The sequence below is a fragment of the Rosa chinensis genome, chromosome 4, assembly GCF_002994745.2.
Source record: "Rosa chinensis cultivar Old Blush chromosome 4, RchiOBHm-V2, whole genome shotgun sequence".
In the NCBI taxonomy this organism is placed as follows: Eukaryota; Viridiplantae; Streptophyta; class Magnoliopsida; order Rosales; family Rosaceae; genus Rosa; species Rosa chinensis.
In genome coordinates this window covers 30,877,437-30,902,612 of record NC_037091.1, presented here as the reverse complement: position 1 = coordinate 30,902,612, position 25,176 = coordinate 30,877,437, and the positions used below count along the sequence as shown (strand labels likewise).

Genomic DNA, 25,176 nt, shown 5'->3' with positions numbered 1-25,176 from the left:
ACGCCGTGATCGGCAAAGCCGCCGGCCACCCATCCTCCTCCCTTACATCAAAACGATGATGATGTTTTGATGAATTTTGCTGATGTAGGGTTTCTCTCTTACCGTCACAAATGTTGCTCCCAAACGGGTTATGTCTTTACCATAGGAAGCACTGCGATATCTTGGAGGTCTACAAAGCAGACCCTTGTTGCTACTTCCTTAAATCATGCAGAGATCATTACTCTACATGAAGCCGTGCAAGAATGCATATGGCTAAGGTCTATAGTTAGACACATTCGAGGAACTTGTGGTTTGAAGTCTACCACAGATGAACCTACATGCATTTATGAAGATAATGCAGCTTGAATTGAACAAATGCAATTAGGTTTCATCAAGGGCGACAACACCAAACATATATTGCCTAAGTTCTTTTACAATCAGCAACAACAGGCACTTCTAAATATTGAAGTGAACCAAATCCGATCTGAGGATAATGTAGCGGACTTATTTACTAAGTCAATACTAAATCCACCTTCAAGAAACATGTGAAGAGCAATAGATTAAGAAAGTTATCCGAACTCCCATGATTGTAGCAATCAGGGGGAGATATTGACATCAGGGGGAGGTATGATGTCTACATGTTCGATCTCGAAGAGTGAATGACGTGTTGTGCTCTTTTTGTCCTTCGACCAGGGTTATTTTTGTCTCACAGGGTTTTTGTTACCTGGCAAGGTTTTTAGTGAGGCAACTATCAAAGCATCATCACCAAGTTTGAGCAGCACAAGGGGGAGTGTTGAAGGATGTCGACATAATGTGTGCCTCTACAAACTAGGGTTTAGAGTTGTAATAGGAGAAGGTTCTAGGTATTCAATGTATTCGGATTCTATTACCTTTTGTGTACTTTGTAACTCCCTATATAAAGGGCTCCTATTATGAATAATAAATACACAATTCCCTACAACAATAATTGCTGTTCTAGCTCGGAGGGGGGTTTTCTCTTTGAAATTAGATATGTGCAAAGCTTATGACTGTATGGAGTGGAGTTCTTTGGAAGCTGTGCTCTTCAGGTTAGGTTTTGATGAGCCATGGATTGGATTAATCATGAAATGTGTTACATATGTGAGATATGCCTTTTTTATTAATGGACAACCAAGAGCTAATCTAACTCTAATCAGGGTTCTCAGACAAGGGGATCCCCTATGCCCATAATTATTCCTACTCTGTGCAGAGATTTTCTATGCTCTACTGGAACGTAAAGTGGCTAATGGAGAACTGCAGGGTATCATTATTTGTGAGGGTGCTCTAGATATTCATCATCTTCTTTTTGTAGATGACAACTTACTTTTCAGGAAAGGGTATATCAGGTTTCAACAATGTGATTTCAAAATTTTGAAATTAAACACTGTTCCTTCACATCTTCTTAATTTACGTGTCTTCTACCCTCTCTCTCTCTCTCTCTCTCTCTCTCTCTCTCTCTCTCTCTCTCTCTCTCTCTCTCTCTCTCTCTCTCTCTCGTTGGAGTTACAGCGTCGCCAGAAGTGATTGAGGTCGAGAAGGGTAAGGAGGCAACGGACGCCTTGATTTCTTTTTGTACGGAGGGCTCTCACCCTTATAAACCTTCAAAAATGAGTGTTCTGAGTTCGATGAAGATCTACCTACAAAACCCCCATTGCCGATAACGTAGACCAAAACGGTGTCGTGGAAGTCATCGGTTCAACTCCTTCTCCTCTCATTCCCCATGATAAAGTCCTCGTTTTAGGTTTGAATGGCACAATTTCATCATTAATATCCAATTGCTCTTCATTTTAAGCTTGAAATCATTCTAATTAGGGTTTTTGTGATGGTTGAGTTGTAAATTTATGTTATTTGATGAGAAATAATAGGATTTGATTGTGGATTTCAATTGAAGTTTACCTGAAGCCATCAAGCATTGCTCGGATTGACGATGTGCGGTCAGCTGTTGACGATGTGCAGTAAGTTGAAGTTTGATTTTGTGGCCGAAAAGTTGTTGGCTTGGACTCTGCAAAAAAATTCTGAGATTGGTAGGTCAAGGTCATGCAACGAGTTTTATGAGTAATTTGGTCAGTCAATTTCAGGTATTATGAATTAGTCGTGGTTGGTAAAGAATGTAGTGGTGAAAAATAAATATTACTGTCTCAAATTTTTTTTTTTTTAAATTGAGAACTCAAGGCCTCCCTGAATTTATCTATCAAATTTGAGTTGTTGCCGGTAATTATAAGATTATCAATAACAACATCTGCTCCCTGCTGATCTAGCTTTCACATTCTTGAAAACCCTTCGAAATCTCTACTAATAAATGCATCATCCACATTCTCGAAAACCCCTCGAATTCTCTTACAAAATCCATTCAAATTTTCCAAACACTCATCATTCACTCCCATATACAAGAAACCAGACACAAAATTTAAAAGAACGCAGACACACTGGCAAAAACATAACAACCAAGTTAGACCTCAAAGCATCACAATTCAAAAACGTATCGCCGTACCAATTGCTAGATGGCATCACTAGATCCCAAGCATAGTTGTACATGAGCTAGATTATATTGAAATTGGGTTCTTCTAAATACGATTGTTAGAATCGTAACGGTAATATTGCCTACATAGTAGGTAGCTAGTCTCTCTTGTAATTGCTTCGGTCTTTTTACAACCGTTGAATTTTTCCGTGTAAAATGGATGGCCTAGATGTTATTACAAATTGTAATGTAATGATACATTAATGCGTGGCAAAATTTTCCACTCATAACGATATTATGTGTATAACTAATGTGGTAGAAGCTATAAAGCATATATGCATGCTTGTATGTTTCTTTCCAAGGCTGAAGACCCAATACTTGTGACCAATTAGATTCATACATCTTAAGAAGTAAGTGCATACATCCAAAGCCAAAGCCAAAGTTAAAGCTTCATAATTAGTTATATGGTTTAGTATATATTACTCTAATGATGAACAACACTCTCTACATGATTAAGGGCATTGACATAAAACCCTACGACTACTGAAAACCCTCACTCCTCTCAACAAGTCTCTTATTCTGTTTTGTTATTTTAATTCTTTTTCGTCTGAGTTTTCTCTTCCTTACCATGGATAGTGGTGATTCAGCACATTCTTCTAAGAGTCAAGTCTCATATGCAGCCTGAGATTCCAAATGGTCCTATGCCTTGATTTACTTTGTAGTAGAGATGCCTTTGAAATTCTGACTTGTCATTTGTCTTGTGAATGCACAAAGGGAAGAGGAAATATGCTGCATCATGCATGGAACTTGGCGTGATCCACATCTAGGGCATGTAATCACTCTCCACTACGTCAAGTGCAATCAAGATATTGTTAATCATCCGAGGATTTTCTTAACATTGTTCATTTGAAGGCCAGCCATGCTATAGATGCTGAGGATGGCAACCTGAACCACTTGGTTGTGGCATGCCCCAACAATGAGTGTGGTGTGACAAGCAAAATAAGGGTCTTGAGAAGAGGACGAGAAGCCGTCATTGCCAGTGGTATTTTGAATACAATTTTGGACGTTAAAGTCATAGGAACTCTTAAGGTCAACTGCGAACGAAATGTGCTAGTTACTTATTTAATTTATACTGCCATGATGATGAAGACAACTTCTGCACAACACAGTTGGAGTCCAAAACGAAGATAGGAGCCAGAACCTGAGGGTATGTATATATAATGCATGCATCTCTTCTTTGTTTTTGTTTTAACTGGAAAATATGTCATAACAGTTTTGTAGTTTAAGTTCCTCAAAAACAAAACAAAACAAAAACAGAGAAGAAATGCATTCATTATATATACGTAACCTTAGGTTCTGGGAAACAAAATGTAGTCTAGGTAGCTCCCTGCATGTGGTACCCAAAGAAGTACACAACAATTAGTTAATGCATCATTATATGAATCTCAACCACAAATTAGATCTAATCATGCATCTAATATTGCTACTTACCTCTCTAAATGATTTGAGCGTTTTTCATTCGCCTACCGCGTAACAATCAACATGGTCATTAAAGATGACAAGTATTTACGTCCCGGTTTATCGTACATCAGGGATTACTAGCTAGCTAAGAATCCTATGGTTCTAGGTCACCAAAAATCACTTGCACAAACAAATAAAAATAGAAAAAATGCTAAACAAGCCACTAAGCCTCATTCAAGCATGACTTTGCATCACACAAAGTCACGTCGACAGCCTTGCACCAAGCAAGGCCTATATAGGGTCGTGAAACACACAACAGTGCTTGTAATGCTCACGCTCACATGGATTTACAAATGAAAAGACTAAAACAACCTAATAAAAATGTAGAGAATTAAAAGATTAGAAAATATTTTGGAAAATATAAAGAAAATCGGAGGGTAAATGTGTAAGTGAGTGTGTGCTTAGTGTGAACACAAATAAATATCTTATCCACATGTGTGATGTGTGGTATATTATTATTATTGTCATTACATCCATTTTGAATTTAGATGTAATACAAATGAGCTTGGATCTTCACTTGTGTGCTTCTTTAGTCTTGGGCCATGGACTTCTTGCTATCGGGCCAAGTTGTCTTGGACTCTCGTTTGACCCAATGGTCAACTAGTTGACTTTTTGTCCTTTAGTTATAAGTTGACTTTTCACTTGAAATCTTGGATTAGTTGAGTTTTTGTCCTTTTGTTATCATATTACAATCTTGGATTGTATTTATCATCTATTTATCTGGTGAAAAGTGAAGCACTGAGTGTTTTTTGCCTTAGAGATGCATATATGGAACTAATCCTATTGAGAGTAATTTTTTTTTTTTTTGGATATTGTGGCAATGCTCTGTAACAATGACATTTTGAAAAACATATCATCTTTCTTGATGAAATTATCGCTTTTCTATTTCATTCTTGTTGCTATTGATTTACATTATGATGTATAGAACAACTTCTGGTTTGGATATTTTTTGTTCTGCTCTTTTGTTTGTGATTAGGTCGTTTGCATTCTTATAGGCTATATATGTATATTGCACTACTATAAAAATAGAAACACACAACAGAACACAAATCTGCTGTTGTGTGTTAACACAAACTCTATCATACAACGGTACAAAATCTATTTCTGTTGTGTGAATATAATCAAATTGAAAACCTGTTTTTTAGGAAGATATTGCACAACAGAGTTAAGAAGTTTCTGTTGTGTAAATCAGAGGCCTAGAATGGAAGGAAATGAGCACATAATTCCCTCCCAGAACAAGCTCACGAAAATGGAATTAGAACTATCCACACAACAGTTTTTTATTATCTGTTGTTTAACGAAATGTTGTATGAATTTTGAGAAATCCTACTAGGTGTACCTAGTGCAAGATGCACAAGTTTGTACAACAGATTGTTATAGTTCTGTTGTCTGAACAAGGTGCAAAATTGCGAGCGGCAAAGTTTCACTCAAATGAAACCCACAGACACAGGCTGCAAAATTTCCCTCCCCCTGTTTGTCAAAAAATTTTACATTCATACAACAGATCTTTGATTATACGTTGTCTCATAGACTTAAAAAAAAAAAAAAAAAAAAAAAAAAGGATAGGATATGTCATCCACTACTCCACAGTTTTACAAACTTAGATACTCTCTCTGTTCTTGGACTCGACAACCTCTCTATTCTTCCCCTCGATCACTCTCTCCCTAAATCCTCACTCTATTCTTCGAAATCGATGTCTTTGAATCACCTAGCACTGAAATCTCTTCTTCAACTTCTCAACAGCTTTGCCAACCGCCATTCTCATCTCTCACTCTTCCAATTTCAATTTTCCTTTTCTCCTTTTGTACCCTTAAATTTTCAATCTCAATCTAATGGCTGAGGATGAACAGAGTCTCCCTCTAAGATAATCAAGAAACCAAGACCAAAGGTAGATTTTGAATCTAGTTCCCTATCTATCTCTACCTTTCTCTTAGATTTAGGGTTCTGTTCTCTTAGATTGTTCATCTTCCTCTTTAGCGATGAAGGAGATAGAGTGCCCCAGATCCACTTTCTCTCTCCTCCTCGCTCTCAAACTAGGGTCAATTGAATTGATACAAAAGACGAAGGTGTTCGTAACAGCGGAGGCGAAGGTGTTCGTAACAGCGGAGGCGAACGTGCTGTGCTGTTTCGATGATGCGGCGTTGTGTTGGGCCAGTGACAAGAAGGTCCACGACGCTATGTTCATCAGATAGTGTCTCTCTTTGTCGCCGACGATTTGCCGGTCAAGGAGGGAAATAGTCATACCAGAGATGTTCATGTTATCATCTCTGCATTTTTGTTGATCTTTCTTGCTTACGATGCCGCTTAGAATCTAGAAAGCACTATCAACATTGTGAGTTTGGCTTTTCGAATTTAAGGGGTGAATTGAAAAAACATTTTGATTGATTTGTAGCTAAATTGATATGGGTTTTGGTATTAGGAGGAGGATTTGAGAACAACGTCGCTTGGGATTTTGTACTTGTCTCCGGTGGTTAGGAAACTGGGACCAAAGAATGCTTTGATTACTAGGACTATTGGATATTGGTTGTTCATTGCTGCTAATTTGAAGCCAACTTGGTACTTTTACTAACTCTTCTCTTTCAGTTTCTGTGTGACCCAATTTTGTGTATAAGTTCATATACATTTTTGTATCAAAATGCATATGGTTTCAAGTGTTTGAAGTGATTCTATGTAAGAGATCTTTAATTTTCTGCTATACTTTTTAATTGTATACAAACACTTCATGTGTAATATTAATTGCTACAAAATATTTTCTCCAGAGAGATGCAAGAGAGTGGCTTTGAAGGGCCCATTCCTTCTACTCTTTCTGCCTTAAGTAATATGACATACTTGTGAGTCATGACTTATAACTTAGCAGTTATCTTAGTTTCACATTCTTTCCCTTCTTTGCTTTGAAAGATCATTACTGAAATAGGCTTTTGTCTTTCTTATTATGAGGCAGAGTAATCAGTGACTTAACCAGAGAGAGCTCAGTTTTTCCAAACTTGTCGAACATGAAAAACGTGCAATAATTGTGAGTCATGTTTATAGTTTTGGTATCTTCTAATTAGAATAATCCAGAAGTTCATAACAATCATTTTTCTTATGCATTTTGCTCTATACTGCAGGATGTTAAGAAGCTGCAATATAACATGATCAATTCCCAAATATATCTCTAACATGACAAGCCTGCAAATTTGGTCATATGTGGAGCAGAAACAAGGTTTAGGGTAAGCTCTCACTTCTTGTTGCTATATCAGTTTTATAATAAAATCAAATACATGAAGAAAGAGTCTGGTTGAGTTTGATGAAGTATTGGAGGTACGATTGGAAATAATGTCTTTTTTGTAGTACCATGTGCTTACTATAATCACAGTTATTTAGGTTTGAAATTTTTTTCATTGACCAGCAGTATAGACTTTGTGATTCTTGTACTTCCCTGAGGAGAAACCACCAGTTATGTTGGCTAAGTGATAAAACTACTAAATCAGGGAGATCTATATAATTAGTTAGCATTCTATAAATAAAGCATCTTGTATGCTAATGTGTGCATAAATTGAATGAGAAAAAAAGAGAGAAAATCTATAAATTGGATCAACAGGTTTATGAGTTGTGCTTTCTTGCTCATGAAGTTGTTCTGTTCCTTTTTCCAAGTGCAGAGAAAGCATGTTTATGAACTTAGGCAGTCAATTTTAATTGGTGATAATGAAAGTTGTTACTAGCATGTATTCCAGTAAGTATCTACATCTCAGTAGATTTATTCTTGCTGCATATCCTATCATATCAACCAATTCTGATAGCACTTTGTATGATAGATTACCTGTTCTCGAATTGAGTCATAAATATCTAATGAACTCATAAGTTTTTTCCCTCAATTCGGTATATGACTATAGTATGACTGATTGATTAAGTGTACCTTCTCTCAGTCTTGTTAGTCCCTAATTATGTTTTGATACATGACATAATGGTTAGTGATTCATGGACAGGAAGACAAGAAGAAACTCGAGAAGCATCGCATGACATGGATGTAGTGATTGAGCAATTGGAAAGCAGTGGACCTTTCTACGTAGGAGCCATATATGAAGCAGCTACATATGTGCATGTTAAGTATATATTGTATCAGCTTTTGCTGTTTTTCATTTTTTGAAATTGTTAGCTAGAATGTTGCGATGTTAAGCTAGCTACAATGCTTTTTTTATTGGTTTTATGGTCTAGAAACTTGAATGTATGGATGATTGACAAATATATTGGAGCATTGTTTCTATGCAAATATATATGGAGCATTATTTTTGTGCAAATATTTTAGGCAAATAATCGATAATGAATAAACGACATTTCGTAAATTAGGTTGTATGAGTATGTGTTTGTTGTGAATCACACAACAGAAAAAACATAAAGCAGTTGTCCTATTGTTGAATCACACAACAGTATAGAACCATTGTGTTGTACAATTAGTGCAAAATTCAACCTTAATCTCTCACATACAACAGCCATTAGTTGGCCACAAATATAATTACAACTATCACACAACAGTTATATACAAATATCTGTTGTGGTAAAGATCATCCAACAACAGTTCATAATATTTCTGTTGTCTGATTAGGCAACCAACATCAGTTGGAAACTTAATTCTGTTGTGTGAGTAGCCATTGAAACAACAAATTGGATGCGGTGCGCATCCAATTTTTGGCATTGGCATGCGCATATTTGGGACAACGGTTCTATCTTCTGCGTTGTCCCTATGATCGACACACAATGGTGATTCACCGTCGTCTGAGTATTGTAATCACACAACACCGAGATAGATAACAGAACTTTACTCTTGGGACAACAGTTATACACTGTTGTGTGATGCATATTTTGTAGTAGTGTTGAGTTGTGGAAGAATATCTTTATAAATTTTAGTACATCTATTTCTGGGACAAGCCAGCTTACTAATCCTATTGATGAAGGTTAGTAACCTATTGCGGGTCAGTAGTCTATTAAGGAACAATAACCTATTGAGGATCAGTAGCGCCAATCACAAAGCCCAATTCTCTATAGAATTAGTTTGAAACAGTGAGTGGTATATGCTTGAGTGGAATGATATAATGTAACTGAGTGCATGTTGCATTCAATGTGTTTTATGCAATCTTATTAGTAATTTGTGTTAGGCAAGTTGGGTTTCCTATTTGAAGTCTGCATTGATGCAAATGCATGCCTCCGTTTATGAATTTAGATAGCTCAGCCTGATATAGTCATCTTATCAATTCTTTGAATGTGTTTCAATAGCTTCAGAATTTCATTAAAACTATTGATTTCTAGCATATGTATGTTTCATTGGTTTGGCAATGTGGGATGCATGATATGATTTCTTTATATTTCTTATATTTATACCTCATGATTATGTATTGGGGAGGGTAAGTAGCCTATTGAGGGTCAATAACTTTAAATTTGATGCTATTTTATATACATCCTAAGAAATTTATAAGATACTGAGGGTTAATAGCTATAGTTTTTGATACTTTCCTTTGCTTTGTGTTCAAGCCTTCTAAAGTTTGCCTACTTTGGGTGAATTATGTGTATAGCTTTGCTTGACTATTACTCTGTTCGGTTTGTATTCTAATAAAAAGAGCTCATCTTGATTGAAATTTGAACATCTACACTAAAGATTTGATTTTTGAGTAGTGGGCTTGTGTTCCTTCTTAGTCCTCAATGTTTGGTGCAACATGTGTGACTAGTCTGTGATTGTTATGCTTAAGAATGCTTTATTTCTTTTTGTTTAAAATTTATCCCTCATGTTCTATCATAGCATAGGTAGGATTAGCTAGATACATGGATAATGAGTAAGCTGAGGGTCAGTATTTAATGAGTAAGTTATTGAGGGTGTTCTACTGAGGGTCAATACTCTTTTTTTTTTTATCATATATATATATATATAGAGAGAGAGAGAGAGAGAGAGAGAGAAAGAGAGAGAGAGAGAGAGAGAGAGAGAGAGAGAGAGAGAGAGAGAGAGATTAATAGCAATGACAATGAGGAAGAGGAAAGCACTTGTGGAAGGAGCAACAAGTACTCAAATGAAAGACAAAAGAGAAAGGCTATTGCAATTAGAGAAGAGGATACAACAACTGAAAGGAAGAAGATAAGAGTACAGAGACCCAATTACATACAATATAAATGCAATTCGCACGCATTCTGGGCTACCTTAGACACCTACAGAACAACAATCGGAAAGAAGATTAGGGAAAGTTGAAGAAATTTTGGGGATTATATGTTCAGCTCTATTAGAAGAGTGTTTAAAGTTATATGAATTTAGGTTGACCATTGTTGATCATGATCAAATTTTGAGCTTGTATATCCTATTTTTTATTTTTATCTAATATCAGTTTTCTCAGCTCAAGCTTGAAACACTTGATTACTGATCAATCCTCTATTTCATGTAATAATGGATGGGAAGATATTGATCTATGGGTAGAGAAAACTAAGCTCATTGACACATTCAACTATTCAGTATATGTAGATGTATAATGACTTATTAGCCAATAAATTGAACTCTAGAGCGAAACAATACAATCAAAGATAAGAATGAAGTATCCTTCAGAATGATATTGAAGGTCAGTAATGTTAAATCACTCTAACTCTGCAAAGGTCAATTTGGTAATTCATACGTTAACAGAAACCAATTCAAAAGTGGAAGGAAAAGGCTGCATGGATCAACTACAGTACCGCAAGGGATATAAAAAAAAAAACAGGCCTACTGATGGTAATATATGTGCTGAAGTTGTACCTAATGGTAATTTGCTTAAAATCAATCACATAATGTCTGAGTGGAATGATTTTCCCCCCAACTTTCCCGTATGTCAGGAAAGTATTTCCGGAATTTGTGGCCAAATAAAAGAACTCTCTTTCCTGAGTACTCAATTCTGCGAACCAAACGAGGTTTTAGGGCCGCCCATATATGTCCACCAGGAACAACGTTCAACTAAAACTTAAAAGTAAATATTTTAGTCAACTTTTTCGTACGCATGCATACATGGAGACTCTTAGAGTATATCCAACAGTAGGAATTATTTTGTAGTTAAATATAGCTAAAATTGTGAAATATAGCTATTGATTTAACAATGTTGCTCTAGCAGTAGTATCTATTTATAAATAATATACTATATTTTATCCAATCATAAACTGACATGTGGACAAAAGATGAGAGAGGAATATAACTTTTGCTTTAGCTATGCATGATTCTCTTGCTAAATATAGTTAGCTAATTTAGTTAAAGCTAAATTTAACTTAACAATAGCTAGTCTGTTGGAGTTGAATTTTACTTTAAAAATAGTTATATATAACTAAAATTTGAATTTAGCTAATCTGTTGGAGATGCCCTTATAGACTAATTAGCTAGGTATGTGTATGGTTCGCAACTTGCACAAAGAATAGGACTTTTCTTCGATTAGGCAAGAGTACTATTATTTGAAGGCAGAGTGGTATTACCCTGTCTAGATTCATGATGAAATTGATACCTGACGTTGAAATTTCTCCCGGGCACCCCACTCTCATCGATTATACTAGAAAATGTGTCCGCGCGATGCTGCGGGTTTGTTTTTTTTCCAAGTTTCATATATAATAGATGAATACTCGTAATTTAAAAAATATCGGCACTACTTATAATATAATTTATTTTTTTTGTTAATAATAGATTAGCAACAAATGGATACAGCAAACAACAACTTTTTCCATAATTTGTATAAATTAAAAAATACAAAACAGAATTGTTCTTCATTTTTTTTTTTTAAAAAGGCATAATTGTAATTTCAGTCAAAAGCTGGGGGTAAAATCGTCATTTCACTGTTACATGAACAGTGATGAACAGTGCATCCACATTTAGTATATGTAGAATATATGACTGGGTATAGTACAGGGAATGTATATTAATGAGAAAATTCAAAAGTTATTTAGGTCTTGGAGACTTGGACCATACACCACCATACAAGTGCACGACCAGCCATGCAAAAGGTTTGGTTAAGATATGCCAGATTTCACCAAGTATACAAATGGAATCTAACTACACAAAGTCATCGTAACTAGGTGTTGGTTAGAAATTTACTTTTAGTACAACTACATATCTAATATCTTCGTAAAAAAAAAACAAAAAAAATCAGAAATGGCAGTCAAAAACACATTCCGGTTGTCCCTAAAGTTTCAATTGCTTCTTCTTTTATTACTATTGCCGCTCTCTGCAACTCCATTGACCTTCAATTTCCCCAGCTTTCACCCTGCCAATGCCAGCAGTATATCTACGGAGGGAGATGCTTCCCTGGATAGCTCCCTCCGACTCAACAAAAGTGATCGTGACGAGGAAATAGATGGGAGCGTTGGTAGAGATCGATTCTTGACAAATGCTTCATCTCTCGTATCTCTCAGCCTTCTAGAATGTGGATTGTTAGGGAAATTTCCTGTAGGCGTTTTCCACCTACCAAACTTTGGGGAATTTTAACAGATGGATTGTAAGGGAAATTTCCGGGAGGGAAATTTCTCAGCGTACTAGGATGTGGATTGTTAGGGAAATTTCCGGCAGGCGTTTTCCACCTAACAAACTTTGGGGAATTCTAACAGATGGACCGACCGATAGAAAGCAAACAAAACTTATATTCTTTAACTAAAAGAAAACACCTACTTATATGAATCGCATAGATCATTGACTTGACTATAAGAATGCATTGGGATTTTTAATTTAGAAATTGGAAAATGTATATACAAAATAACATACACAACCAAACTAGCAGAAACTAGAGTAAGACACCATGCACAATTGTTCAAGAGCTCCATGCCAAACACACTACATTGTATGAAAAAACGACCTTTGTCATTGTAAATTTCCTGAAGACTTTGTTTCTAGTTTAACATCCCAGCTCATAAAAGAAGCTCTGTTCTTTGTCTATAAAGGGAGTTTAAGTTCTCTGTTATGTGAAACCCACAAACCTACGTACATACACTTCCACATAAACTAAGAAACATAATTTTTCATGGGAACGGGAATGGGATCGTCCTGGTGCGACTTCTTTTCTGTGCGTTATTTTATACTCCTGTTGCTCATTAATGCTCCATGCTGTTTTTCTTTTGAACAAACGCAGGCACTTTGCCACGATGATGAGCGCTCTGCCTTGTTGCAATTCAAAGCTAATTTCACTATAGACAAGTCGGCGTCCCAAGATCCCTTTGCTTATCCGAAAGTTGCATATTGGGGTAGGCTAGAAGGAGATCCTCAACTGAATAACTGTTGCTCATGGGACGGTGTTGAATGCAGCCACGACTCTGGCCATGTTATTGGTCTTGACCTCGCCAGCAGCCATCTTCATGGTTCCATCAACTCCAATAGCAGCCTTTTTCAACTTGTTCAGTTGCAGAGGCTTGACCTCTATGACAATAACTTCAGCTTCTCTCAAATACCATCCAGGTTAGGCCATGATCTTACTAGTCTAACATATCTCAACCTTTCAATGTCTTCATTTTCTGGCCAAATTCCTTCAGAAATTTCATATCTATCCAAGCTATCTACACTCCATCTGTCTTCAAATTCGCCTCCTCTCAAAATGCCCAACTTCAGAAGTCTAGTTCAGAACTTGACCAACATAAAACAGCTTCATCTTTTTGACGTCGAGATACGCTCCACAGTGCCTAATAAATTGGTGAATTTGTCTTCTCTCACATCTCTCCGTCTTCATGCATGTAAATTGGAGGGGCAATTCCCAGTAGGCATTTTCCACCTACCAAACTTGCAAGTACTTGATTTGGCTGATAACTTTGATCTAACCGGTTATCTTCCTGATGACCTTAACATCAGCAGCCCCTTGAAGATATTGAATTTGCAGGCAGCCGATTTCACTGGTCATATACCTGCTTCAATCAGAAATCTTCGTGCCTTAAATTTGTTGAACATACGATCTTGTAAATTTTATCCCCATGTTCCATCTTCACTTTCCAACCTCACCCAGCTCAATTTCCTTGATCTTTCTTCCTTTTATGACTATAGTTATCTTCGTGACCTTCCAACAATCCATACTTTCAGTGGCCAAGTTTCAGATTTCTTGTCTAGGGTTGGAAAGGTGACCAAACTTAACCACTTGTTCCTTGATAATACCCACTTCAGGGGAGATTTGCCATGTTCTTTGGCTAATCTGACTCAACTTTTGGAAATAGACTTGAATCAGAATCAAATAACTGGTGAAATTCCATGTTGTTTGGCTAATCTGACACAACTTTTGGAATTAGACTTGGGCCATAATCAAATAACTGGTCAAATCCCATCTTGCCTTGTGCAGCTTAGCCAATTAACTTTGTTAGACGTACGATTCAACAATCTGCAAGGAGCAATTCCCAGGTCAGTATTCGAGCTAAGAAATCTTGAATATATTTACCTCCACTCAAATAACTTGAGTGGGTCTGTTGAATTGGATGAGTTTTCCAAGCTCGAAAAGTTGCGAGGACTTCGTTTGTCGCTCAACAAGTTCTCTGTGCAGATCAAAACTGGATTTAATGCTATTGCTCCAAAGCTTGAACTACTAGGATTGGGTTCTTGCAACTTAACGGAGTTTCCGGAATTTTTGAAATACACTAGTCACCTGGAGGATCTAGATCTATCTGACAACAATCTTCATGGCCAAATACCAAAATGGATGTGGAATTCAACTGGTGAAACTTTGAGGTATCTCAACCTCTCTGGCAACCAATTAACTGGATTTGAAGAAAATCCGGTCATTATTCCATGGCATGGGTTATACTCTTTACAGCTCGACTCTAACATGTTACGAGGATCACTGCCAATTCCATCGCCGTTAATATCATACTATTCTGTTTCAAACAATGAATACGCAGGAGAAATTCCAGCAACATTCTGCAACACAAGGCCACTATGTATTCTTGATTTGTCTAACAACAACCTGAATGGCAAGATTCCCCAATGTTTTGAGAATCTCAGATTTCTTCAGATATTGAGACTGCAAAACAATTATTTTCACGGGGATATTCCTCAAATAGGTTCGAAAAGATGCTTGTGGTTAAGAGGGATTGACATGAGTTATAATCAGCTACAAGGGAAGCTACCAAGATCAATTGCCAATTGTTCTAAGTTGTTGTTTCTTAATTTCGGAAATAATCAGATGAGTGATACCTTCCCATATTGGTTAGGAGTGCTTCAAAATTAAAAGTTCTCATTTTGCGGTCTAATGGATTTCATGGTATAATTGGGAAGCCTTCAAGTAGCCATGAGTTCCCTAAGCTGTCCATCATTGATTTATCTAGCAATGATTTTTCAGGTATCTTGCCTTCCAACTACCTAGAGAACTGGAGTGCCATGAAATCTGTTGATGCAAAGGAGCATATATACTTCCGATCCATGATCTTCTTCGGCGGGAAGTATCAAGAAACGTTCTTCTATGATTATAGAATTACAGTTTTTAGCAAAGGTGTTGAATTGGAGTACCTCAAGACCCCTAATCTTATGAAACTCATAGACCTCTCAAGTAACAGATTTGTAGGAGAGATTCCAGGTATCATTGGGAACCTAAGAGGGCTTAATCTGTTGAATCGATCTTTCCAACAATACTCTCACTGGTCTCATCCCCTTGTCTTTGGGGAACTTGATTGCTCTTGAATCGTTGGATCTCTCGCAAAATCAGCTCTCAGGAAAGATCCCTAGTAATCTGGTACAACTGACATTCCTTGCATACTTTAATGTATCTCACAATCGTCTTTATGGTCCTATCCCACAAGGTCGACAGTTTGATACATTCCAAGAGGATATGTACCAAGGCAACTCAGGTTTGTGTGGAAAACCTTTGTCAAAGAAATGTAAAGATTCTGAGAGCACAACACCACCAGCCTTTGAACAAGACGAAGACTCTGGGTTTCAAATTGAGCTAGATTGGTTTGTGGTCCTGCCAGGAGTTGTTGCTGGTCTAATAGTTGGAGTGGCTGGGGGAAACTTTTGGACAGCCAAGAAACATAACTGGTTTCTAGAGACATTCAGCAGGAGGAGGCAGCCGAGAAGCACAAGGCAGAGGAGGGGACTTAGAACTTAAGTCCTGATTTAATCCATGTATATGAGGGGCCAATTCTTGAACATTAGCTTCATGAGCCTCGTGTTTAGAGCAGTATTGAGCCTATATCATGTTGTTCTTATGCAATATATTATGTGTTCTGGTTGTTGAAGGAAACCGACTTATGTATGCCTAATCAAACTAGGATTAGTTTCATGTTTGTAATAGGAGATAAGGTTCTAAAATTCCTAGTCTTATTTGGAATAGTTTTCCTTGTATCATTAGAACATGTACTATGTAATCCCTATATATAGGGCTCCTACTCTCAATAATGAAAGACATAATTCTCTCATCAATCTCTCTCGAATCCTTTATTCTTAAACACGTTATTAGCACGAGCCCTAACCACAAAAACCAAAAACCAAAAAACCTGAAAATCTTCTTAACTATAGCCCACGCTAGCCGCTCCACCACTGTCGAAACTCACCACCACTGCCCTCCTGCAGTATCGCCACACGCCTGCTGCCCCTGCAGCACTGCACAATTCCCTATTTCAATTCCTATAATTGAGGCCCCCTTTTTAATAAATTTTATGATATTTTCAACTTTAGAGCGTGCACGTCCGCTGCCCCAGCAGCACTACCGCACGCCCATTGCATCCTTCTCCTCCTACTTTCTCCTCTCATTCCTGTGCATATCAGTCTGTTTACAAGCCCCAAAACGTCTAATTCAGAACCTCAAATCAAATTCTTTCTTCATCAAAATTGTTCACCTCTGTCTCTTCTATCTGACCTCCAAATTTCAGCCCTATTGGAGTCGTTTTGAGACCTGTACATCAATCGAAGTGAAAGTTGTTCAGAAGTGAATCTGCTTCGAATTTCAACAAGTAAGTTTTTAAAATTAAAGTTTCTGCTTTCTTGTATTTTAAATTTCTTTCTTTTTCTCGGGGACTTGCAACCTCCCTTCTTCTACATCTCACCTTTCTTATAACGCAGGTTCGATTCTATAAAAAGCGAAATCATGGAGATTCATGCTATACGAATTAGGAGCGTTCGTGAGCATCGAAATATTATGGACTAAGAGTGTTCGTAAGCTTCGGACTAAGAGCGTCCGTAAGCATCGATTTATGACCATATAAACATCATTGTTTCGGTCTAATCCAAAAAAAATTCTTGGAAATTGATTTCTTGGTAGCTTAGCTCAAAAATCTTATTATTAGTTTTCGTGGAAGCACTGACTCCGAAACTAACTTGTTCTTGTCTCATCTTTGAGGATGTCAAACACTAACAAACTCGATTTTGTTCCATTGGATTATGCAGGAAAAAGGTACTTAATATGGGTCGTTGATGTCGAGATCCACCTTATTGCTCGTGATTTATTGCATACAATCCAAGAGCTTTGTCCTATAGAAACAGCTCCAGATCCTCAAACTGAGAAAGATAATTCCAGGGCACTTGCCTTCATGAAACGGCACATGGATAGTGACCTCTAGTTTGAGTTCATAAATGAGGATAGCGCCATAAAGCTTTGGCAAGCACTTCGCGAACGATATGGCAATGTTCGTGACTCCATCCTTCCGAATACAGAAGCAGAATGGAAAGATCTTCGCTTCTCTGAATTTGACACAGTCATGCAATTATATTCAGAAGCCCTCCAGGTTAGAGCAATGATGCGTCTCTGTGGAAAGATGAACACAGAAGACCAATTGATTGAGAAAACCCTCCATACCTTCCCTGTCTACGCTATGATAGGTCCTCTGATTTATTCTAGACTCATGTAAATGCTAGACAGATCACAAGTTTTCATCAACTTATTGAAGCTATGGCCACTGCTGAAAGACATGGCAACGAGCTTGTGAAAAGAGAAATTGATAGGCTACAAGATAGCCATCAAGAGCATCGTTCTATGGCTAGAGAAAGTCGCCATCGACGTCATGATCCATACGATCGAAATGCTCATGAAGGTAATCACCCAAGGCGACAATCGCACGACCGTAGGAGGCATGATTTTGAGGGATGAAGGGTTGGAAACCATGGAGCCAAAGTTGGCCATGGTCATCACTTTCCAACGCCACCGGTCCTAGGGACCATACATATTGCGCCAATGCGCCTCAATCAAGGGAGAATCCTCTTTATGGTGTATATTTCTGATATGGAACATCTTATCAATGGACCTGAATTTGCAATGTACCTAAGAAGGTAGCCGCATCATGGTGATCAAGACATCGAGTTTAAAAAAAAAAAAACTAAAATCTGGCGATGAAGACAAACTGCCGTAGATTTTTTATTTAGAATATAGTCTTTTATTTTTCCAAGGATTATGTAATGGCAATTATGCCTTAATCAATAAAATGACTTATTGGATTAACTCTTTCTCACTAGGCTCATCTAATTAAGTATGATGCCTAAGGAAACTAGTTTGAGGTTAGTGGTATTTAAGTGAGCCTCGCTCCACCGACATCTCTTCCTACTTTCCTGGTCATATTTAATTGGAGTTACCTAATGGATTGAGTGACTACAATTTATTTAAAGTTTGATTTTTATTTTGGATTAGATAATGGTCATGAAACTTTGATGTAATCATTGGCTATTTTATTAATAAAGTCTCGATTTATTTTATCTCATGTCGTGGACATATTTTTCGAACTTTATTACTTCAAAGATATAAGAGCCAATGGTTTTCATGTGGAAACACATTGTGAGAATGGACAAGAGTTCCTTTGCATCACCTCTAATGACTACGGACGTAAAAGAGTCTTAGAGAAACTTATGTGTCGTTCTAGTGGATTGTATGCAACCACCATTCGAATAATTGAATCCAATCATGTTATGAGAGATGATTTATGGGATTCCGACACATATAGGCTTTGGCATGACCGTTTGGGACATCCAGGTCGTGATATGATGATCCGTATATTAAAGAATTCACACGGACATCCATTTTTCAGAATGAAAAGAAGTAAAAATTGGATTTTGGACCCCAAAGGAGCCTCTGCACCTCACGGCACCGTTCACCCCAAAACCGGCTATCACCGGCCGGCGCCGCCGTTCCCCTGTGGCCCAAGGGTGGCTTTGACCCCACCAAAGCTCTTTTGACTCCAACTTTTACTTCTAAAGGCAATTGTGACTTCGTGGCTCAACCAAAATCCTCATTGGTTGTTTCTAAAGCCCATCATTCGTTCTGCAAAGCCTGCTCTTTAGCAAAATTAGGATCGAGATCATCCTATGCAAAGGACACTAAAGAAAATATACCATTCTTGCAAAGAATCCAAGGTGATATTTGTGGACCTATTCAACCACCTTGTGGACCATTTAAATATTTTATGGTGTTGGTTGATGCATCGACACGCTGGTCACATGTCATGCTTTTGTCTACTAGGAATGGTGCATTTGCTAAACTCCTAGCCCAAATTATTAAGTTAAGGGCTCACCACCTTGATCATCATATTAAGTCTATAAGACTAGACAATGCTGGGGAGTTTACATCAAAAAATTTTTGATGAATATTGCATGTCCATTGAGATTGAAGTTGAACATCCTGTTCCTCATGTTCACACCCAAAATGGTCTCACAGAAGCCGCCAATAAACGACCACAAATGGTCGCTAGAGCATTGATAATGCGCACCAATCTCCCCACTTCTTCTTGGGGTTATGCAATATTGCATACAGCTGTGCTTATTCGTCTGAGGCCTGCTGCCACTTAACCCTTTTCTGCGTCCCAGATGGTGACTGGGTATGAGCCTGATGTCTCACACTTACGCATATTTGGGTGTGCAGTTTATGTGCCAATTGCACAACCATAGCGCACCAAAATGGGTCCTCAACGACAATTAGGCATTTATTTTGGATATGATTCTCCAACCATTGTCCGCTACTTAGAACCCTTGACAGGCTATCTCTTTACCGCTAGATTTGCAGATTGTCACTTTGATAAGACAGTTTTCCCGTCGTTGGGGGGAGATAAGAACATAAATGTGTGAGCCCCTGAAAATTTCATTTAATTTTTTAGGATAATTTTTTTGCCAATAAGATTTTTCACAAGGTAATTTAAGTGAAGGAATTGATTTTGGAAATTGTCTTGATATTGAGATCATGAGTTGGGCCTTATAATTTAAGTTTGGGCCGAGATTTCTTCATTTAGGCCTAGAAGGATACAGAAGTTTAGTGAGGCGACCGTTTATTGAAGTTTCAAAGACGATAAATTGAGTAGTAACAAAGTTTTCGATTTTGGATTTTTATGAAATCGAGTTTTGGACTTAAGGCAAAGTCGAGAATTTAAAAAGGATGTTGTCAATGAAAGACAAAGAAAAGAAAAGTTACGAGCCCAAAACCCTGAAGCAATCAGCTAGCAGAATTGCATAACTCGTCGGAAAGGCAAATTCAACATTTCACACATGCAAGTATAAATAGGAACTTAGGAACCCAAAAACCTAAACTCTCTCTTCCTCTCACCCAGCCGCGTCGCACTCTTTCTCCCCAACCTCTCTCTTTTCTCGTCTTCCCTTTGCCAGCGCAGGAAAACACTATCTCCGACCACCACCATACAACACCACCTCCACCAATCGACCTAGGGTACAATTCCGATCAAGGCCCAACCAAAATATCCGACATGCATCGAATCTAGCCACTACACCTGACCACCCCAGTTCCTGCCGCCTTACCTAGCTGATACATCCATTTCTGACAATCATTTCACCGCCGTCAACATCGACCATGGATGTCAGGAGACCACTGTCAGCGCCATTGCCTAAGACGAGGATCTGTGGTCCTTCATTCTTCAATCTCTGGTCTGAATCGAGCTACAACACCAACTTGGATACAATCATCGCTTTACGACCTCCTAAACCCCCAAATTTCGGACCCCCAACTCCAATTCCTACCAGAGCCACTATAAGCGCCACACGCACCGTTGCTGGAGCGTGAAAAACCTTGGCTCTGCCGTGAACCATGCCGGCTTAGTAATAAAAGTAAAAGGTAAGCCACTTTCGGAGCCCCCTTTCGTTGTTTGGTTGAGTTTCAGTTGCAAAGTAGTGGGTATTGATGTTCAATTTGTTTTTGTTGTTGTTCTTGAATCTCGAACTTGGAGAAAGGGAATTGAAGTGAAAGGGGAGTTTATGGTCTTAGTTTTGATTTGATTTTTTGATGGGATGCTGAAGAACTGAGGATGACTGCAAGAAGCAGCACATTATGGAGATTACGTTCTCGACAGACTGAAATAGGGTGAGAAATCTCCAGCCTTTAAACTGTGAAATTGATTTTGTTGGGACTTTGAGGTTAATTAATTAAGTTGTTGTTCTGTTGTGGAGATGGAGACCTGGGGTATGGATGATGGACAGTAAATCGAAACCACTGTTGCTAAAAGTCGAGGAATTCATTAAGGAACATGGTAAGGGTCTGGGTCTTTAGCTACTCGAGAACTATCGGTGTGGTGATGTTCGGATTGTTGTAGCTGTGGTTTATCGATTGAAAGTATTGACTTTGAATCATTTTTTTATTGAATGGCTGGAAACTGAATACTAATGAAGTTTGACTAAAGATAATATTTTTTTCAATGCTTGACAGAATGTAAATGAGTTCATGCGAATGAGATTATGTATGTGTGAAAGGTTATGTTTGACACAGAAAGAAATCGATTAGTGAGAATGGACTATTTATGAAAATGAGTTCATGTTGTGGATAATGATAAGGAAAGTCGACAAGGAAGATAATGGATTTTATTTACTCAATTAAGGTTCATCATGAAACAAGGTTAGAAATCGGGAGTATTCTAGTGTCGCCATGTCCCAAAATTATTGTAAGAATGTGATCATTCGGGAATGATAATTACTATTTATTTGCTAACGTTTAATGATTAAGTAAAAGGGTCAAACTGGTTGACTTGAAATACATTAGGGAAATAAGTATGATCACCATATCCTGAATGAGCTTACTATGCTAAGTGAATTGTTCGAGAATGGTTGCTATTGAATATTGGTTAAGGACAAATTGGTAACCTATAAAGGAATTGAACAATGTGATTTACGAATCAATTACTTATCGGATTTAGTTTTTGTTAAAGGACTCGTGCGTGTGCATTTGGAACTGGATGAAGTATTGGAAGTCAAGAACGAATATAATTGTGGACAAGCACTCCATATCCAGGTAGGGTAAGCCGTCCCTATCTTGTTAGTGGTTTCCTCTGTGTGTATATGCTTATGAATTATTATTATATTTCCTGCAAAAATATTTATGGATGCTATAGTCGATGCCTCGATGACTTTTATTGCATTAATTGTTAATTATCGAGATTGAACGAAAATCGAGGTTAGCGACATTGCGTGTTGTGATAAGATATGATATGATATGATTATGGTGAACTGAGAGTGATAGGAGCAATGCTTCCTATAGTGTCGAAATCGTGAACCTCCGAAGGGGCGATATGACCATATGTTGTGTCGAGCCCGTGTCACCTTAGTAGTGTACGTAGGGAATTGACAGTGATGTTATATGGCATTGGGCCAGTAAATAGACACTCTCGTTGCCCATAGCCGGTAAGGAAAGTGAATAGATAATGTTGATAGATTTGGCTATTATTGGCAGTTGACCTGGTTTACCTAGTACAACAAACTAGGGTTTCGGTCACAGGTGAGTTGGAAATCCTATAGGTGAGTATCTCTGAGCTCAGGTTGCTTCAGCATGCTGCATATTTTATAAAAGAAAATCAATGTTTGTGGTTGCCGCATTTTTAAAGTATTTTCGATAAACGTTCACAATACTATGTAGTAAATATTTTCAAGTATATTACTTTCAAACCTAGCATGGTAGGGTCGGCCCTTATTGGGCATGCAAGGACGAAAGCTCACCCGTTATTGGGCATGCAGGTACTAAGCATGTGGTCGAGGAGCAGGAAATGGAGGCACGTGGTTGGCTTGGTGTACTTTCTTTAACTTTATGAAACAAAGATCTTAATATTTTCGTTCGGATTTTGAAGTTGCCCAATTTATTCCCTTTCTGTTTGTTTGTTATTCAAGTAGAGAGACCTACAACCCTGGGGCATGTCTCTCATGTTTACTGTAGATTAGTTGTAAATAATTCAAGTTGAGCTCCGATTGTGAGCCCAAGGCCTATAGCTCCTTTTAGCTTCCGCTCAAGTCTTTGGGTTGCTAGAATTATTTGCTCAATAAAATGTTTTATAAACCAACAACCTAAACGTAAAAGGCCTTGCGGTTTCGGGTTAATGAGTTATCGGGATGTTATACGTGACATGTCGATTTCTCATTGGCTCAGGGTCACGACGCTGTGGGACCCCTCCTATGGGATGCCACAAATGTTTAACAGGAACGACAAGAATTGTCGTGGTCTGTCCCTACTCTGTCTCATCTTGATCCCCAAACCGCACAGTCTGAAATTGAAGTGCAGAGAGTTCTTGATCTTCATAACGTAATAGCTCCGAACCGCACATGAGATGTTGAGTAAGTGGGAAGGAGTCTCCTTTTATAGAGGAGGGAGGCTCCGTCTTTTACATGTTTTCCAATGTGGGATAAGAAACCACTATTCTAGTCTAGAAAGCCATATTGTGGAGGCATGTTGGCAAGGGCGGGAAGGTGGCTTCCCGGTGAGGTATTGGCGGCTTCCGACTACCGTGGCGTAGCTTGGACATCGGGCTACGGGATGCATGCCTCGGTTGGGCCCCACCATGGCTTGTGGGCCCCCCAAGAGGGTATTACTTATGCTTGGTGATGTAGCAAATCCTACATATTGTTGGAGGTATGTACAAGTCCCCGAAGTCCCCAAGTAAGAGGAGCTTCTTGGTTGGAGAGTTATACACATGATGTCATCAAGCATAAGTAATGTTCGAGAGGTGCCTAGCCCCTACAAGTCCCCAAACTCCGTAAGCAAGAAGGGAGCCGTTAATTGCACAACAAAGACAAAAGCGTGCATATGTAAAATGCTTGTTGTATCGGGCAACATATGTGAGTTGCATTGATATGCATTGGCATATACGAATGCATGAGGTGCATGATATATGTTGATGTATCACGTGAATGGCGTCGAGTACGATCGATTATGACGTATAAACTCGAGAACGCGTGTGGTTATGTGAACATATGAATTGCATATGATGAATGCGTGATGCGAACAAGAAAACGAACAAGGTAGAGTTGACGAGGTTACACTCGGTTTAAGTTGTATGAGTGCCATGAAGGCTTTGTAATTCGTGAACGATGAATACGTGAATGCTTGTGTTTGTTTGGTTTTCGCTCGTATTAATGGAACGCGAAAAGAATTCGATTTGTTGCAAATGATAAATGGTAAAAGAATTCAATGTTCCATTAATGTGTATTATGTAGAGGGGATGTGAGTGTAAAACTTGGGAATGCCAGAAGGCAAGAGCGTGAAAGCTCGGGGGTACTGGGAATGCATGAGCGGAAAGCTCGGGGTTGCTAGGAAGGTGTGAGTGAGGAGCTCAGGGGTGCCAGGAAGGCTTGAGCGAGGAGCTCGGGGGTGCCGGGAAGGGATGAGCGGAAAGCTCGGGTGTGCCGGGAAGGCGTGAGCGGGAAGCTTGGGTGTGTCGGGAAGGCGTGAGCAGGAAGCTCGGGTGTGCCGGGAAGGCGTGAGAAGGAAGCTCGGGTGTGCCAGAAAGGCGTGAGCAGAAAGCTCGGGGTTGCCGGGAAGGCATGAGCAGAAAGCTCGTGAGCGGGAAGCTCGGGGTTGCCAGGAAGGCATGAGCGGAGAGCACGTGAGCGGGAAGCTCGGGGGTGCCGCGAAGGCGTGATCGGAAGCTTGGGTTTGCCGTGAAGGCATGAGCGAAACCTCGGGGTTACTGCGAAGGCATGAGAGTTAGAGCTCGTGAGCTGGAAGCTCGGGGGTGCTGGGAAGGCATAAGAGGAAAGCTCGTGAGTAGGAAGCTCGGGGGTGCCGGGAAGGTATGAACGGAAATCTCGTGAACGTGAAAGCTCAGGGTGCCGCTGAGGCAAGAGCGTGAAAGCTCGGTGGTGCCGCTAAGGCAAGAACGTGAAAGCTCGTGAGCGGGAAGCTCGAATGTGATGCCCTAAGGCGTAAAAGTAACCGTTACTAATTATGATGGGCTGTATGTACAAGTCCTCGAAGTCCCCAATCAAGGATGGTTTTCTTGTGGGGTTGATACCAAAGAGTAGCTTTGTGCCATATTGGGAGCATAATTAGTGCAAGTGCATCGTCCACCTAGAATTGGTCGGAGCGAGCGCTTAT

At 38.8% G+C, this 25,176-nt stretch overlaps 1 protein-coding gene across 1 annotated transcript; it reads left to right on the top strand.

Annotated features, from left to right (window-relative positions):
* The first annotated feature begins 12,092 nt into the window (after window positions 1-12,092).
* LOC112200242 (receptor-like protein 7) lies at window positions 12,093-16,008 on the top strand. Its single transcript, XM_040518716.1, has 4 exons — window positions 12,093-12,386; window positions 13,063-14,965; window positions 15,244-15,477; window positions 15,614-16,008. Exons 1-4 carry the CDS (start codon window positions 12,093-12,095, stop codon window positions 16,006-16,008), a joined length of 2,826 nt encoding a protein of 941 aa, XP_040374650.1.
* The last annotated feature ends 9,168 nt before the right edge of the window (window positions 16,009-25,176 follow it).

Bases quoted from the DNA above. Each gene is read 5' to 3' on its own strand.
- LOC112200242 (XM_040518716.1), top strand. From the start codon at position 12,093: ATGGCAGTCAAAAACACATTCCGGTTGTCCCTAAAGTTTCAATTGCTT. The intron at 12,387-13,062 runs GTAGGCGTTTTC...GAACAAACGCAG, and splicing joins GATTGTTAGGGAAATTTCCT to GCACTTTGCCACGATGATGA. The intron at 15,478-15,613 runs GTATCATTGGGA...ATCAGCTCTCAG, and splicing joins ATTTGTAGGAGAGATTCCAG to GAAAGATCCCTAGTAATCTG.